Source organism: Lissotriton helveticus, chromosome 1_1, assembly GCF_964261635.1.
Source record: "Lissotriton helveticus chromosome 1_1, aLisHel1.1, whole genome shotgun sequence".
Taxonomy (NCBI): Eukaryota; Metazoa; Chordata; class Amphibia; order Caudata; family Salamandridae; genus Lissotriton; species Lissotriton helveticus.
The window spans coordinates 1,497,629,757-1,497,647,183 of NC_136057.1; the positions used below are offsets into that span (position 1 = coordinate 1,497,629,757).

The window sequence follows — 17,427 nt, forward strand, 5'->3', positions numbered from 1 at the left end:
GGCTCAGGAAGGCAAGGTAGGACCCCTAAGTCTGTCTGGGTTTCTATGCCTTGCTCGGTTCGGAGACTGACTCTGGCTATCGGGTAGTCCCTTACGTCACCATGTACACACCTGATACTAATAGACCTTCCAGGAAGTAGGTGAGACTGGGGAATGAGCTCCTTCCTTACTATTGAATGCCTACTCGGGTTGTTACCGGATGACCATTCATTCTCAAAATCGCATAAAAGACTGGACCAGTTTCTTGGGCGTAAAAAATGGACTGGGCAGATAGCTAACATCCATCGGTTCTTCTTCTGTTTTCTCCTTCTGTTTTCTCCTTTTTCCGTCTACAGAATTTGGCGATTTGCCCCCACTCACAGCACTCAAAACACTGGGGGCCAGAGGAAGGGAGGGTATCTGGTCACCTGTATCGCGGTTTTAGGGGCTCAAATGGAGGCTTAGTCTTTTTTTCTTTCTTCTTTCCTAGGTTGGGGTGTTCTTCGGCTTTTCGCTAGTTCTTTTACCATGTTTTGGTTCTGTGCCCTGGCGTAAGATGTGGCCATTTCTACGGCATGTTCAAAAGTCAGAACCGCATGCCGGTGCAACCATCTTTGTGTCCTATAAGGAAGTGTCTCGAGGTATTGTTTGATAGATCTTCTCTATGATCTCTTCACATGTAGACTCCAAGGGCTTGAGCCACCGGTTGGTGGCGTCCTTTAATTTATAGAATATTGTTTTTGAGGTGTCACTTGGCGCACCCCGTTCATGTCTGAATTTGAGATGGTGTGCCTCATTGTCGACCCCCAAACGATCCAGTATGAACTGTTTCACATGGCCATAGGCAGTGGTATCGTCCCTGTTGGCCATTTGGTATGCCGCCTGAGCTTCACCAGTGAGTAGAGGTGCCAGATAGAATGGCCAATGGTCTGCTGGCCATGCGGTTGCCCTAGCGGCGCGTTCAAACTTCAGAAAGAAGGATACTGGGTTGTCTCCCGGGACATACGTCTGCAGAGGGATCACAGTTCCTAGTAGAGCAGCCCCCCTCCCTTGACCCAAAGCTAACAGTAGCTGGAATTGCCCTTAAGCCACTTTGGTCAGGTTGTCTGCCTGGGTCTGGATCGCGGATGTGAACACAGCCCGGTCCATCTCAGCTTGGTTGGTGTTCTTCTCCACAGCCCATTCCAGTTTACTCTGTCCTCCTCTCATTCGGGTAATGAGATTTTCCATCTTCTATCAGATGGAAGCTGCCTGCATTCTCCACCAAAATTTGTTGGGGAACCCTGAGGGAAGGGTTGTACTCGGAGGACACTCTTCTCTTAAAGAAGGATGACAGACGCCTGGATTGTCTTTATTGGCAACAGTCAAAACAAAAGCAGTTCTGGCTTGTAGGTATTGATTCTGCCCTCCGGCTGGTAGTGAAAGGACTTGCTAGGGTACTTGGAGCTCCATTTTCCTCCGGGAGGTCATGGGACGCACAAAAATAAAACAAAGAAACCACAGGTAAGTGGGATGTCCTACAGCCTTTAAACTACAGGGAAGGGACCGTGAGGGACCACCGAGCGCCGCCACCATGTGAAACCCAGTAAGAAGAGAAAGCGGTGTCCACCCTCAAAGTTTAACCCGTTCCCTCCCAGTGATTTGGAAAACCCCTGTATGCGGCGACGTACCTGCTCCAGCCACGCTCCTCCTGGCTAGTGTTGGGGCGATGCGTGGGGTCGTTGGCCTCCTGGCTTAATCCTGCTCCCCGGATCCTCCGTTTGGGCTTCAGGACGCCCGGCTCTTCTCTGGCGTCGTCCTCTCTCCTTCGACTTCACTCTCTGGTCCTCCGGCTTGCGCACCCTTGTATCCAGGTTCTTCCCTTTTCTTGTCGGGGTCCTCACCTGATAGGAAGACAGAGGCTGACGTCACTTCTCCTGGCTCCTTCTCCCGCACTCTCCAGGGTGAATTAAAGGAGCCCTCCACGACCTGCACACGGAGCGGCACAACGTCAGTGTCGGGACAGGTCAGCGAGTCCTGCTCCCCAGGGGTCTCCCGACATCAACTTAAAACAGATGTGCACCATATACTAAACCAGCCTTCTACAAATGTCCTGGAAGGATCACATGATTAAGACCGCTAGGAGACTCTCTAAATCTCCTTCCTGGCCCAAGGTCTACACCCAATGATCACTTTTTGTGCTCCCTGTCCTTTCACAGGCTTCCCTCCCTAAGACTTGGCTATGGCTACTTGGAGTTCCCTCTCTCCTTTCCAATTGTGATTTCTTTTCTGTGCTCCAGACACATAGCCTCAGTTGGCCCGACTATTGCAGGTTTTTCTTCCTCCATCCCAATCCCTGCAGTGCTTCCTTCATCCTACCCAAGCTTCAGTAGGTGACGTGCCATTTTACAAAAGTATATGCACTAGTGGTCAGAGCAAACATTCTCCAGTTACATGGCATCAGAGATTCCTGTGTTGCCCTGTACATTTCTAGTGCCACTTAGGCATCTGCTGCTGCCAAGTCCCCCCTGACAACTTTTCATTATCACTTTCCTTATGCACAGGGGCCTGAAATATGTTAAATTATTTGGCCAGTAACTGTGTATCCCATTCAAGTTCTGCATAATTATTGTCGGGTTACTAAGCAAGGTAACAACGCCAATCCTTTAAATTCTGTTTCCATACCACAAATCTCAGATGGTTACACCAGCAGACTTGTTGATGGCTTGTTTAACCACTCCCTTTTTGACATTTCACATTTGTATTGACCGTACAAAGGCAGACCGACAATTGTGTTGCCAGGTCTTAAGTTATTTTTAGTGCTTCGTTTCTCACTACTATGTCTGATCTTAACTGGATACTAGATTTGCAACAGAGCCTGTTGGACTGAAATTTCCCCATGCCCCTTGCTTCTCACTTCCATTTTAACTTGCAGGACCTTTTGCATCAGTAGTGCGACAACTGAATTTCTGGGACCACAGTAGTCTTTTGGATTCTATGTAAATTGCACCTTGGTCACTTTGCTAGAAATATTCTACCTGTATTAGTACATGTCCGTTGCTGGATCCTAGGCCCTTTTGAGTGTTCACCTTATACTCCCCTGTAGGTTTGTTCTGTGACTGATGTACTTCTTCAAAATCACAGTTAGGTTGACTTTTTGTGGCAGTTTTAAAGTGCATGAATCACATCATCCATACTTTTAGACACTATATGTTGAGCATAAATGGTCGGGAGAAGCGCAGTCGGAATGTAAAATGAAGGCAGTGAATTGTGATTGTCTTTACTAATAAGACTTGAGGACTTCCCAAAAGTACCCTTGTGTCCAATCTTAGAATAACATCAGATTGAAAAAAAAAAACAATAAGAAAGTAAATCCATGATTTACAGTTTGCATGTAGGTTCTTGATGCTGGTAAATAGGTCACTGTGCTGTGTTAGAAGGCTTGCAACTTAAGAACTGGAAATAACAAAATGATCTAGGTGTCAAAAGCAGTAGCCCACTTACCTATTAAATATAATACAAGTCTGTGATGTGCATGTTACACTATGTGCTTTGCGCAAGGCACTTTAACAGTCTATTCTACTGAGTCAACCTGTGACTGGACAAAACAAAATTCTCCCAGAATTGTGTTAACCACTAGTTATCTTACTACAATTATAATCTCCTTGAATTGATAGGACACAGTGATCTCTGCAGGATGTGTCTTAACCCTGTAACATATATTTGAAATGCAGCCTCTTTGTGACCAATTAAGTAATCTAGAACAGATTTACTGTTGCATATGTCCTTGTTGCCAATTTCTATGCAGCAGTTTTATTTTTACAGAAAGGTAAACGTTGACTGACAGACTCTGGTTTTCAAGCTCTGCTGCTCTTGACTCCACCCCCTTTCCTCTGCCACACTCTGACGCCTAATTTATGAATTCCCGGCAGTGGTTGAAGTGGGCAGGATACTTTTTAAATTTAAGACCAACAGTTCCTTTACTTTTTGTGCAGGACAAACGTTCTAGGAAGGTTAATTCCGACAGTTTAAATGCTTTAGCTTATGTGTAAGCAGTGGCGGCTGCTTTTTAACCACGGTGGGGGGCGCATCGGGGAGAATGAAAAAATAAATTCTAACACTTAACTGCTGCTGTCGCCTCTTGTTCATCTTCGCCCACTTCCAGGGTAGGAATTATCCGGCTCTCACATTCCCCATAGCCCATCTTAACGCTGCAATGCAGTGTTGTGATGGCTCTGAGCGCCGTGGTTTGGCGTTCGGCCAGGTAATGGGAGGCTGTGCATGTTCTGCACCCAGGCTATAAGCCTGGTGCGTTCTGCACCCAGGCTGTAAGCCTGGTGCAGAATATGCAAAGTGGTACAAAAGGGGGTGGTGATGGACGGAGCATCTGAACCAATCAAACACTCACACCCAGTCAACAGATCTGGGTTTAATCCATCACCGTTCTTTAGCCCACTCCGCCACCCCAGTTCAGACATGGCCATATGCAAATCCGTCTGACCCTGTGCCTCATGGGAACAGTCCAGCCCGAACTGACATGCCATGCCTTCCCTGGACCGGAAACAAGCTTCCGAGGACCGGTTTCTGGCATTTCAGCTGTCTTCAGCCTGGCTTACTTGAATCCAGTGGCAAAGTGAGCAAGGGACTCACGTCTGAGCATACCCTGCCAACTTATGGCGAACAAAGCTGTACAAAAGGGGGTGGTGATGGACGGAGCATCTGAACAAATTAAACACTCCCACCCAGTCAACAGATCTGGGTTTAATCCATCACCGTTCTTTAGCCCACTCTGCCACCCCAGTTCAATATGCAAAGTGTGCAGGATGGTTTGGCCGGCTCGAGACGGTCAGGCAAAGCATTTTGCGCACTTGGAATAGGCAAACCACTTCTGCCCTCCTCTGTGAGCAAAGCAGCCCCCCCCCCCCCCCACCAAACTGAGCAAGGACGGAAAATAAATGATAATAACAATGAGTTATTATCATTTTATTTTTTCCTTGTTGTCCTACTCAGTGCGGCGACACTCCGCCGCCTTTGCGGAGGTGCTGCCACTGACAGGGAGTTACATGTGCTGTAAAACCAAGGGAGGGGTAGACAGCTATACAAGCCTTCTTTCCATGGAGCCTGCTTGCCTGAAAGAAATGTAAATATGTGCAACTGGCCAATCTGCAAATGTAACGGGGGCTTGGAAGCTGGTGTTGACTCTAATTGTTAGAATCACTTGAAGCTTCTTGACACAGATTTTATCGTTTTTCAGTGTTATTGGAAGGGAGTTACCATCTGAACTTTGAAGTGTGTTATTTTAAAGGACACTAAGAAAAAAATGCATTTGGGGTATAGCTAAAATCTATATTTTAGAAGCAACTTTTTTCTTACCTTAAACTTTTCTGCGCATTTTGTAGTACTCCAGCTTACATTGTGTGAAATAAGAGGTTAGTTCTGTCTCTGACTGACCTTGTAGCACTAAACATACACAAGCCACTATTCTCCACTACACCAACCAGGTTTCAATTCTGTGGCTCTCTACTTACACACGCTGACCTCTGCAGTGCATTAACTCACAGGTCTCATGATGTACAACAATGTGTTTCCTACTGACTAACTTAACTTGCATTTATTTTTAATTTAAGCTCTGTTGTTTTTGATGTATTTACCTGAAGGTGAAAGAAAAAAGTTACAGGACATTTTGTTTTGAACCACGTCTTTAAACTCCCAAGCTCACTAACCCCACCCACATTGCGTGCAGCATCTCAGTTCCCACACTTTTTAGGTCTCGCTTAGGCAGCGCTTGTGCTGCCTCTGTGAGGCATGCTGTATTCAGGATATGGGCTTTAAAAGCTCCACCCATTTTGAAGGACCGTACCTTTTACATGTGTTGTTACTCGGAGCTTGTGAGCACTATTTCTTTCCTTAAAGCTAGAGCAGTCAAAGTTTACAGAGTGGTTTACAGAGCTCTGTTGTAAACAGGGGTATAAATCTTGCTCTTATCTTGCCACATGTGCTGTGCATTCAAAGACCGAGATTTGTTTTGGATGCAGCTGCCTCCTCCTTCCTAAACGTACAACCTGGCATCATGGTCCCTGCTTTTCTATGGCTCCGTCTCAGAGCTGAACAAACATTTGCCATGAAATAGGTGTCGCATTTGCGAGACTCTGATCTATTGGCATTGTAAATTACAATGCCTTTTATTTGTGTTTTGAAAACCTGCAAGCGGTGCGTAAACACGCACTTTGTACTTACAGTAGTTGCTTACGAGAAGCGAGGTTGGCAGTTACTGTGCCTCTTTTACTGCCAACCTTGCTTCTCGTAAACAAGTTCTTTAAGTACAAAGTGCATGTTTATGCACCGCTTGCAGGTTTTCAAAACATGTAAATAAAAGGCATTGTCATTTACGCGGCCAATAGCTCAAACTCTCACAAATGCAAGACCTATTAAATTGCAAATGCTTGTTTAATGCACCGATGGTTCCTGGAGTAATTTGTTCAGTTCCAGCACCGACAACGGCCTACTTATCACTCACTCCAACACATTCAGTCCACTTAAGTGTAGAAGTTATTTCGTTTAGAATCGCACGTAAAATGTTGCTGAACAGAATTTATTACACACAAACATCCGACGCGATTAGTAGTGTCAATGAGAAGCTCCAGAATGATTCGGATGGGCAGCCTTAGATTTACACGTTGCAGAAATGTGTTATACTAGTGCTAATAACGTAACTTATCTTATAGTTTCAAGACGACTGATTCATTCACAGTTTTGGGGTTGAAGCACAGAAAGCTTTATTTGGGAGTGGGTGCGTTAGAAGAACACACTGTTTACACTCTGGTTGAGACTGCTGTCCTGTGTCAAGGGAGTAGGTGTTTCATTCTTTATGCTCAGCTTAAAATACGATTTGTTTGCCTTCACAGAGAGCTACTAATTGCACATCCGGGAATTACTTAAGCACACTTTTCACCTGCGCCTCAGTCTCTGCATTCTGTTTATCCTTTATCCCTAGCAGTAGGACTCTATTTTCCTGACTACATTATATATATATATATATATATATATATATATATATTTATATATTACGAAAAGGCTTGATAGTGAAGAGCGCATTTATCTATGACGCACATGTATCTGATGCTCAATCCATAACAAAACCCCCTCTTCCTGTTTAGTCATTACTATTCATTTTTTTTCAAAAGAAACATTTTAGTGGGGTTGTAGCACTTCAGGGTATACGAAGAGTACACTCTCGATTTGCCAATCACAGCCCCGTCATAGTTTCTTTGTATAAAAGTGTTTTGGTCATCGTGACTTGTAGATACGCTGTCGCGCAAGATTATTATAACTAACACCTTGTTTCACGTAAATAATGTACCCGTTTGTATATTGAGATAAGCAAATATAGCCATTGGGGTTAATCCATGTGTTTGGTGTTCTTACAGGTTTTGCTGGGCTTGCGTGACAACAATAACTCCATGGTTGCCATGACTCTGCATAGTTTGGCTGTCCTGGTTTCCTTGCTCGGACCAGAAGTAGTGATTGGTGGTGACAGGACCAAAATTTTCAAAAGCACCACTCCAAGTTTTGCCAAGGCACCAGACACCACCCCAGAAGGTAAAACAAAAGTATCCGTAGTTCTTTCCATAAAAGGGTGGTGCTGCAGAGAGAAAACGAGTCTCAAAGGAAATGTGAAGGAAGTGTCCGAAAGCACAATAGTAAAGCACTGTGCTCTTATAGTGAATCTTACGACAAACTGCTCTGCTTCATACCGCTTTCTGCATCAGCTTCCAGCCTCGTAAGATTAGGGAAAACATGAACACTGATGCTGCAGTGGCAACGAGTTAACACTTTATCGTACTGGCCGAGGTGACTGGAGAAGGGCAGCCTTCTTTTAAGCTCGACGTGGAGAAGGGAAATGAGGAAATTTGGTGATCTTTTAAAAGGTGTCAGCACATGTATCTGTCATTTCTTGCACAACAACCTGTCAGTTATAGATTGCTTCATACCACACATTCACTCTTATAAAAGGAATGACATAAAGCTATTGCCCAGTTTAATCAAACGCTATTCTTTGACTTTTGGGAAAATATAAGGCTTAATTAGTGCTGCTGGGAGTCTGACCTATTACCATTGGGCTATAGCAAATATTTATTTATGTCTTCCCACTTCGATTCATTTAGAAGTAAGCCAGGTGTAAGTGTTTGGAAATCCATACAAGAATATTGATGTGTGTTTCTTTACCCTGTTTGTATAGTTCTAATGTTATGATGGGCTTGTTGTTAAGCTACTTAGTACTGATGTCCAACACTTCTGCTCTGAGAGGGACATTCCACTTGTAAGCTTTCTCTTGCGTATCTTTGTTTGATTTTGCCCCTTTGATGGGTGTGGCACGAAATGAATTGTTGTGCATAAGTGTGGACGCAAATTATTAACTTCTTTTATTGTATGCCATTCCTCCTAATCAGCGTTAGACTGTCGCCCTTGACTCCAGAAACTAATCAAGTTGCAATTAGATTTTTTTTACACAAAGTAGGTGAGTGCCCAGGTGATGGATCCAACTTTCACATCGACCCCATTAAAGAATGTAGAACCAGATGTACAAAGCATTTTTTCATTCGAAAATGGCCCAATTAACAGAATCGGGCCAATTGTGACCTAAAAAGGCCTTTTCCAATATATAAAACCCAACTTTCGATTCGGTAACACATAAACAAATCACAATCAGGGTTTGCGATCAGAAACAGAATCACTATTTGGAAGGTGTGTGTTCACTGTGCCTCTTCGACTCAAAGATATATACTAATGTTTTGTGACCCAAATGTGGTCCCAAAACATTCATACTTTACTACCAACTCAGTTGGGGTAATCCATTTCCAAATTTGAAGGGGGTCCCCTTGCGGCTCCTTCCCCTTTGAGAATGTCCCCAAAATATTTTTTTGAGAGCAGGGAGTGGTCCCACAGACCACTACCTGATATTAATAAATAAAAATGAAATGTTTCATTTTTAGGTTTTTTAAACCGCACCCGGTCTTTCTTTAATGTGAGTGGACTGCATTAAAAAAATTTAAAAGACTTCTTTATTTGAAAGCAATCACCAATATGGTGGTCTTCTTAACCAAGCAGGCCACCATCTCTGTGATGGCAGCAAATCCTAGTAGGCCATAAATATTTAATATTCATGGGGTAGGTATATTTGCAAACCGCTATGACTCTAATTAGGACCCCCCCCCCCCCACCAAAACAAACAGTGAAAAAACTATACTGGGAGTGGATAGAGGCCAAGGTTCTGCTCAACCCAAATTGGGGTCCCTTAACGGAGACATTTTTCGAACACAAGCTTGTTGTTAGGTTAGAACCCTTCTTGGTTTTCATACAGACCCCCTCAAGACAGAACTTTATTTCTGAAACTTAGATATGGCATTCTCCCCCTTAAAAAATTTCATGGCAGGATGGAAAGATAGGAGGGAAGAGGACTTGAAATGCCCAAGTTGTCCCTGCCCGGAAGAATCCCTGGGCCATTTCCTTTTTGCATGTAAAGCATACAAACAGGCCAGAGATAAATGGTTGAAGCCAGTCTGTAGGAAGCTAGGAGTTAGGGACCATAGATCAGCCCTTCGAATTATTCTTTCCAATACCACTTGTATGGTTGTTTGTGGGGTGGCTAAGTTTTTGGCCAGCGCCGGGATTATCCGGTTAAGGTTGTTGTCTCACTCGTGCACAGATCATGATTTAGTATGAATTTTAATTATGATATTTTCCTCCAGTTTTAACCGTTTTGATGCAACACTTTTATGAGGACTGTAATACTTGAAATGTATGTATGTATTTTTATGTTTGTACTTTTATGATACATGTATCGAATAAAGTATTACTGACTGATTGACTAATTAGGAAATAAAAGGCAGTTATAACTTTGGTGCATTAGTAATAGCGAATATCAAATAGCAATTTGCCAAAAATCGATATTTGGTAATATATCTTCCTTATATAGACAATTGTCTTCTGCTCCTACAATGTGAGCAAAACAAGAACTTGTTTTTGCGCTTTTTAGGTCGAGCCTGTAACAACGCGCCTGCGCTTTTCTGGCGAAGACTTTATGTAGGGGCTTTTGAAATCTGCCCTCACACTCGCACACACTTGTGTGTGTCTTTTTCTTGTGTCCTACGCTATTGGCCTTTGCGATTGGCCTTTGCGTGCGTCTTTTTAACAAAGACCGCGCGCAATTGACCAAAGGCAGGCGCATAGCTCCGCCCATGGCCTATTGGTGGCAGTTACCCGCACGACCGCCATGTGGTTCCAATTATCGTGCCCAGACACAGGCGGCCATGCGGGTAATTGAAACCACATGGCTCGCTGTGGCGCGCGCGCCTAGTTCGTTTTGCAAACAGATGAGACATGCTCTATGGAATTAAAACAAAGAGAGGTTTATAGCTGCAGAGCCAGTGGTCAACACTTACACTTCTGATGTGTTATCACTTCTGTCATCGTTGCAAGATGGTAAGAGCTTCTAAATAGGGCGGGCCGCTTGGTGCATTATAGGGCGGGCTTCCGGGTGCATTACACCACGCGTTCACACACCCTGCCAATTTATGCCGAGGGCTCCCATTCCACCAAAGTCTAAATGAGGCCGTATACGGTTTCATGATTTCCAGTCTCCAGAACTACACGCTAATAACTTTGTTCTGTTTTTATTGTAGTTTTTGATCTATATATTTATTTTTCCTCATTCTTCGTACGAAAAAACACGTGGTGCGCCTTTAGTGCGTTTTTCACCAAAACATACTGGAGCCGAAGGGAAGGGCAGGCGAGAGGCCCCATGCGAACCACAACACACTCAGGTAACCGGAAGTTTCCACTGCCAATGCGTCAGCTTGTTCCCGCTGCTCTTTGCTTGTTTACTATAGATAGCGACTCTTGATGACGAACAGGCAAGCAACACAGACAGTGCGCGCTTTGTGCCCCATCACGGGAGATGCTGCATTTGTTTGTTATATAGCGCGAACCGGTGCTTTAAATGGCCCGGTACTGTCCGGTACTGAGTACCGGCACTAGTTTATTTTGAGAGGGAGAGTCCCAACACTTCTCTAGAGTGACGTAATACGTTTAATTGGAGAGAAGGCACTTCAGACACAAGCAGGTACAGGGTACCTGCACTTCTATTTATCCATTTCAAGCACTGGTGCAAACTCAAAGGTATTGGCTGGCTTTAGATAAGCAACAGTTACATCACTCAAGGACACATTCATGTGTTTGCAGGCATGGGGAGATTTGCTCAGAATCAACGGAGATTGAGGCGACGCAGAGATTCGAACCGGACTACCCAGATCAAAAGTGGATAGTACTGCCCGTGATGCCATATCACCTCCGCTGAGCATTAGCAGGTACAGTGCATGGCGGAATCTGCCCTACACATTCATAGTGATCAAACTGCGCCAGTCAGCTGTCTGAGAGGGTGGAGGAGCCACGTTGCTCGTCACCCACACTTTGCGATCTCCGCTGCAAACACCCAACAAGTTTCCTGTCACCAGCAGAGAGATTTTTATTGCTGTTTGAATTCTGTTGAATTCCGATGGCACCGCTTTGGCATTCCACACCATATTTCAAAGCCGGGCTGACAGTCATAATATTGAATCAGGCTAACGGGGGTACAAGGAAACCAAGAGGTAGCTAAGGAGCTTGGGTAGTAATTTCTAAAGCAACAATGGTCCTTAAACAGAACTGTAAGAACGTACAGATAAAGTATATTCTTCAATAAGCACTATATTCATTAGTGTCCAGCTGGACAAATTTAATCAATCAAACAGAATTCACAAAATAATCGTGATGTTGCGGACAAATAATACAGTGGGACACAATCCTGCATCCAATTTACACAAAAGAACAAACAATGCAGTGGGACACAATCCTGTATCCGCTTTACACAGAAATAACATAAAAGGAAAAAGTGGGTTAAATACAAACAAAAAGTATTTTCAGGCAACAGTTTGGCGGGAGCTTAAGGTCAATGGAAACATATAGACAAGCTGTCCGCGATAGTTAGCACATTAATAGGACACAATAGTCGACTGTGTGAAACTATACAGGTGGTCGACGGCATTTCGATCCCATAAGACTTATAGTGGGATCATCATCAGGACTTGTTGCAATTCACATGCCTGAATTGTATTACTGCCTTGGTTAAATGGTGAGACTTCCGGCGTGTAGGCAGGTTGCTATGAAAGTATTCAGATAAACAATCAGCAGATAAGGACAATGCCTTACGGGACCGCACAATGGCTCCCAACTGCTACCGATAACGCAATGGCACGAGATGCTACGTCTCAGACATGGCATGAGATGGATCCAAGACTGAGTAGGCATGGTAGTTGGCAACCCCTACATTTGTCAGCTATGATAGTGGGTGTAGGATAGTAGGGTCTGCTTTCCTCTGGTCACCCCACTTTTTGCTTTTTGCTTCACTGGTTTTCGACTTTAATGTGGATGTGGGCCTGCTAATCAGACCCACAGCCCTGCTGTTCTCTCTCTAAATTCACACCATGTACTTTAGGTACATCACCAATTGGGAAATGGGTCACTCTTATGAGTCCATTTACAGTGTACCATAGGTACCCAGGGCATAGGTGCACCCAAGGCCTACCAGGGACTGCAGCATAGCTTATGCCACCCCTGGCAGGCCATCCAAACTGACACAACTGGCTGATCACTCAGCTGGGGCAAGGTCGTGTAATCACCCCTTGCTTAGGTATAGTATTCCTATACCTACCATAATATATAGACACATATACACCTATAAGTCACTCCTATGGCAGGCCTTAACAATCCTGAAGGCAGAGTGCGTGGTTTTATGTGAGATGAGGCTCTAGCATGAGCTGAGCCTGTCTGCAGCTTTCGGAACCATGTCCTTATAGCTGTTCTATGATATAGCCATACCATATACTCTTAAGTGCATTATAATCCTTGCGGTTAGATGCTATCTTTGGTTTGGCTTTATCAAAACATGTCATGTATGTATGTATGTATGTATTTTGCTACAGTATCTCATCAGCATTATACGCATATTTGGTTATTGCTGCTAACACATATATTCTGACCTCTCACTAGTCCCTCTTTTGACCCAGGTAACATATTATCTGCATTTATTTGTAATTTGTTGCCTGCATTTATCTGTGCCCTTGTATAGCTCTTGTGTATGCTGCTATCACATATATTTGGACCTCTCACTATTGCCTCTTTTGACCAATGTAACATATTAGCTGCATCTATTGGTAATTTGTAGTCTGCATTTATCTGTGCTCTTGTATATCTCTTATGCTCACTCTCCTCTCCCACACCCTCATTTACGCCATCCTAACATGGATCACTGCGGCAAGCACACATATAAAATAAACTTCCCACCCGCACTCACAAAGAAAGCCACCAAACGCTTTAAACACAACTTCCTGAGGTCCCACCCTGAAACACCTTTTGTCGACACCTACTTCTCACCGGTAAATGGATCCCTGAACACTGATATCATCTTCCACACCGCACGCAGAGCTCAATGGAGAAAAGCGTTCCTTTTCTTACTCAACGTCTCCACCATCAGGAAATCCGCTCATGGACTAACACTCTCAATCGCACCATCCAAACTCTTCCCAGGCAGTACAGCCATTACTATCTACAATAACGGGATTGTCCTAATTCAATCCACAGACAGGAACCTGGATCTACTCGACAACCTGTTCCCCACTTTCAAGGAGCACCTCTCCAACCGCCGGACCTCCACACATACTCCAATCCAACTGAACCAGAACTCCTCACCTCCAACTAACGTCTCAGAACGACGCCGGACCTCCACACATACTCCAATCCAACTGAACCAGAACCCCTCACTTCCAACTAACGTCTCAGAACGACCCACCGCCTCTGACCCTCACAACTCTACTCTATCCCTTCCCAAATCCCCCCCACTTTCTCCACCCCCGCCACTACCTACACTCCCGCCGCTCCTAGCTCCCCTCCTGCCTTGACCTCTCTCCCCCCACTCCCTGCTCCCTCCCTCCTGGCCCCCACTCCTCCCTCAACATCTCACCCCCCACCCTCTGCACTCAAACTACTCCTGACATACACCCCTCCATCATCATCTCCCCCTCCCTCAACATCGCCCCCCCACTCCCTGCACTCTTGCTACTCCTAGCCTTCACTCCTCCCTCAACAGCTCCCCCTCCATTCTATGCACTCAACACATTCCTGACCTACACCCCTCCCTCAACATTGCCCCCCCCACCCCCTGCACTCCCGCCACTCCTAGCCCTCACTCTTCCCTCAACCTTTCCCCCCCACTCTTAGCACTCCCGCCACTCCTGGTCCCCACTCTTCCCTCAACATCGCCCCCCCCCACTCTCACCCCTCATTACCACACTTGCACCCCCGCAACGACGAGTCTCAACACGTCTCGCAATTGCCTCACCCCCCCTGTCATTGATTACCCTTCCAATAACTCTAACCCCGTACCCAATGGCACGCTGGACACAATCATGACCACCCTCCTCCAAGTGAAAGAAGAACTCCACACGCTCAAAGAGCTACTCCTCACGCACACCGAGCGCCCCCCCCGCACCACCACCCCTCAACTAATCAACTACCCCCCCCTCACATCCTAGACACCCCTTACATGGGACCTCTATCTCCTCTCGCAATATCTCCTCTCGCAATACCTCCAACGGGCCGCAGCGCACTAACAAGACACATCCCACTCGCGCCTTACATTGGACCTCTATCCCCTCTCGCAATACCGCCAACCGCCCCCAGCGCGCTATCAAGACTCTCTCGGACCGCGACATACACACCCTTCTCAGCACATATGTCCCGGCAACCCAAAAACGCTTAGCCACTATTAACATATCCATTCCTACGATTCTCTCCAACCCTATCAGGCACCCCACGCGTAGCAACAGAGGCTCTGTTCCCAACAACCTCACTAAAGTTCCTCTCACTATAGACCCCTCCACCTCCCGTTGCACCCCCAGACTCAAATGCACACTTCTCAACTGTAGATCAGCCCAAAAACACTCGTCGGAGGTCGCTGACCTCATCTTGTCTATGGACCTTGACCTGGCCATACTAACGGAGACATGGTTAACTGAATCCTCCAATCCTATCATGGATATCCTAGTCCCCCCCCCAACTACTGCATCACTAGACTTGACAGGTCCAACAAGACAGGTGGCGGAATCGCCTGCATTTACCAGAGCAACCTCTCTATTAATAAGGTCACCGCCCCTTCTCTTACCTCCTGTGAATACTTCTGCATTGATGTCATCAGTGAGAACAAACCTATATGTTCACTACATATCATGTACCACCCCCCGGGGGACAACCTCATCTTCTCCCAACAGCTCATGGACACAATGTCAATCAACGCAGGACGGCAAAACACACAAATTTACCTTGGTGACTACAATCTCCATTGGAATGACTGCAGTGACGCAGTAGTTAATAGCATCAAAAATTTCCTTAACGCTTCTGACCTCACTCAAATTTGCAACGCCCCGACACATGACAAAGGCTCTATCCTCGACCTTGTCATCTCCAAAGAAGACACCATTCAACTTGACTCAATCCAACCTTGTGACTGGTCAGACCACCATATTATCACATTCCTTATCAAGGAAAAAGTAAAACGCATCCCGGTGCAATACTCCATGCCCAAAGTCTGGAAAAGAGACATGAGGAAACTCAATTCAAACTCTCTTCCCCCTAACAGCTTCAATCTCCTACTCCCCCCTACCGACGTTACTGACGTTCAGTACCTAACTGACCACTATCTCAACTCCATGGCCTCAATAATCAATGAGGCTGCTCCATTGCAACTGAAAAGAGTATCCACTAAGATATCCAACCCTTGGTACAACGGGAGTCTCAATGAAGAGAGACGGGCTGTGCGAACGGCAGAGCGCACCTGGAGATCAGTTCCCTCGACATTGCATCTTAAAACTCTGAGGAAAAAGAGAAATGCATACTTCAGGAAAATAAAATGCTCAAAATCAGAGTTCTTCAGACTACAGCTAGACCACGCAAAAAACCGTCCAAGTAAATTATTCGAGCTAATCCGATCTCAATCTAAGGAACAACCCCCAGCTGTCGACATTTTGAGCACTACTCCTTCCTGCGAAAATTTCTCGGTTTTCTTTAACAAAAAAACTGACAATATAAGGAGCGACCTCCTCAATGACGCAAGCCTTTACTCAATACCCAACTGCATAACACCCAATAAACTAAAAAACAATGCGACTTGGTCATCCTTTGACACCTACTCTGAAGAAGAAATTGTCAGAATACTCAGCACCCTAAAACCATCCAATCACCTCACTGACCCTCTTCCGGCTAACGCCGTAAAAGACTTCATCCCTTTGCTCCTGCCACTCTGGACTAAAATTATCAATAGCTCACTACAACAAGGAACTATCCTTGACTCCCTCAAAGTTGGACAAGTCACTCCTCTACTGAAGAAACCAACAGCCGACCCCACTGATCTAAGCAATTACCGTCCGATTACCAACATTCCCACTCTCGCCAAACTTTTAGAAAAATGCGTCCAATTACAATTGACAAAGCACATAGAACAGTTTGATCTCCTCAACCCACATCAATCAGGCTTCAGAGCAGGGCACAGCACTGAAACAGCTATGACTCACATAATTGACGACGCCCTTCAAATCCTAGATCAAAACGATACCTGCCTCCTCATCCTTCTTGATCTCTCTTCAGCATTCGACACAGTGAAACATGAGAACTTACTCGAACTCCTAAAGACAAGGATGGGCTTCTCGGGGACTGTGCTTCGTTGGTTCACCTCCTTTCTACACAACCGCTCTCAAAAATTCAAGAGCAAAAACTCGTTGTCATCCCCAATACCGGTATCGTTAGGTGTCCCTCAAGGATCTTGCCTATCCCCTACTTTGTTCAACCTTGTTATGGAACCTCTCACCACCCTGCTACAAGCATCCAATGTTCACTTTCACATGTACGCTGATGACACTCCATTATATCTCAAGTTACAATCCCCCAAAGACATCCTGAGTCTGAATTCTACGATCAGAAACACCCAATCTTGGCTGGCTGATAACCACCTCAAACTCAATACTATGAAGAATGAGTTCCTCCTAATCGCACCTCCCACGAAAATATCTTCCGCACAAACATGGCTTAAGCACCTAACAGCACTCAATGTCCAACCGACCATTGTGGACTCAGCAAAATCCTTAGGCATAACACTTGACACCAACCTCAACATGCAGCAGCATATCAGCAAGGCAACTAAGGGGGCGAACTTCCAAATAAATACCTTGAGGAAACTTAAACCCTTCCTCCCAGCAAAAGACTTCCAAACCGCAGTACAAGCACTAGTCATCCCTCGCATAGACTACGGCAGCGTGGCCCTCTGCGGCCTCCCCCTAACCACAACGGCACCCCTCAGAGCGTCACTAAACGCGGCGGCAAGAC

General features: G+C 45.4%; 1 protein-coding gene across 1 annotated transcript in view; it reads left to right on the plus strand.

Moving 5' to 3' along the window:
* SCYL3 (SCY1 like pseudokinase 3) overlaps positions 1-17,427 on the plus strand; it is a 917,463-nt gene that overhangs the window by 340,829 nt on the left and 559,207 nt on the right. The window contains exon 9 of the mRNA XM_078686597.1: positions 7,386-7,557. Coding sequence (XP_078542723.1) covers positions 7,386-7,557 — 172 coding nt within the window. The remainder of the gene's footprint in view (positions 1-7,385; positions 7,558-17,427) is intronic.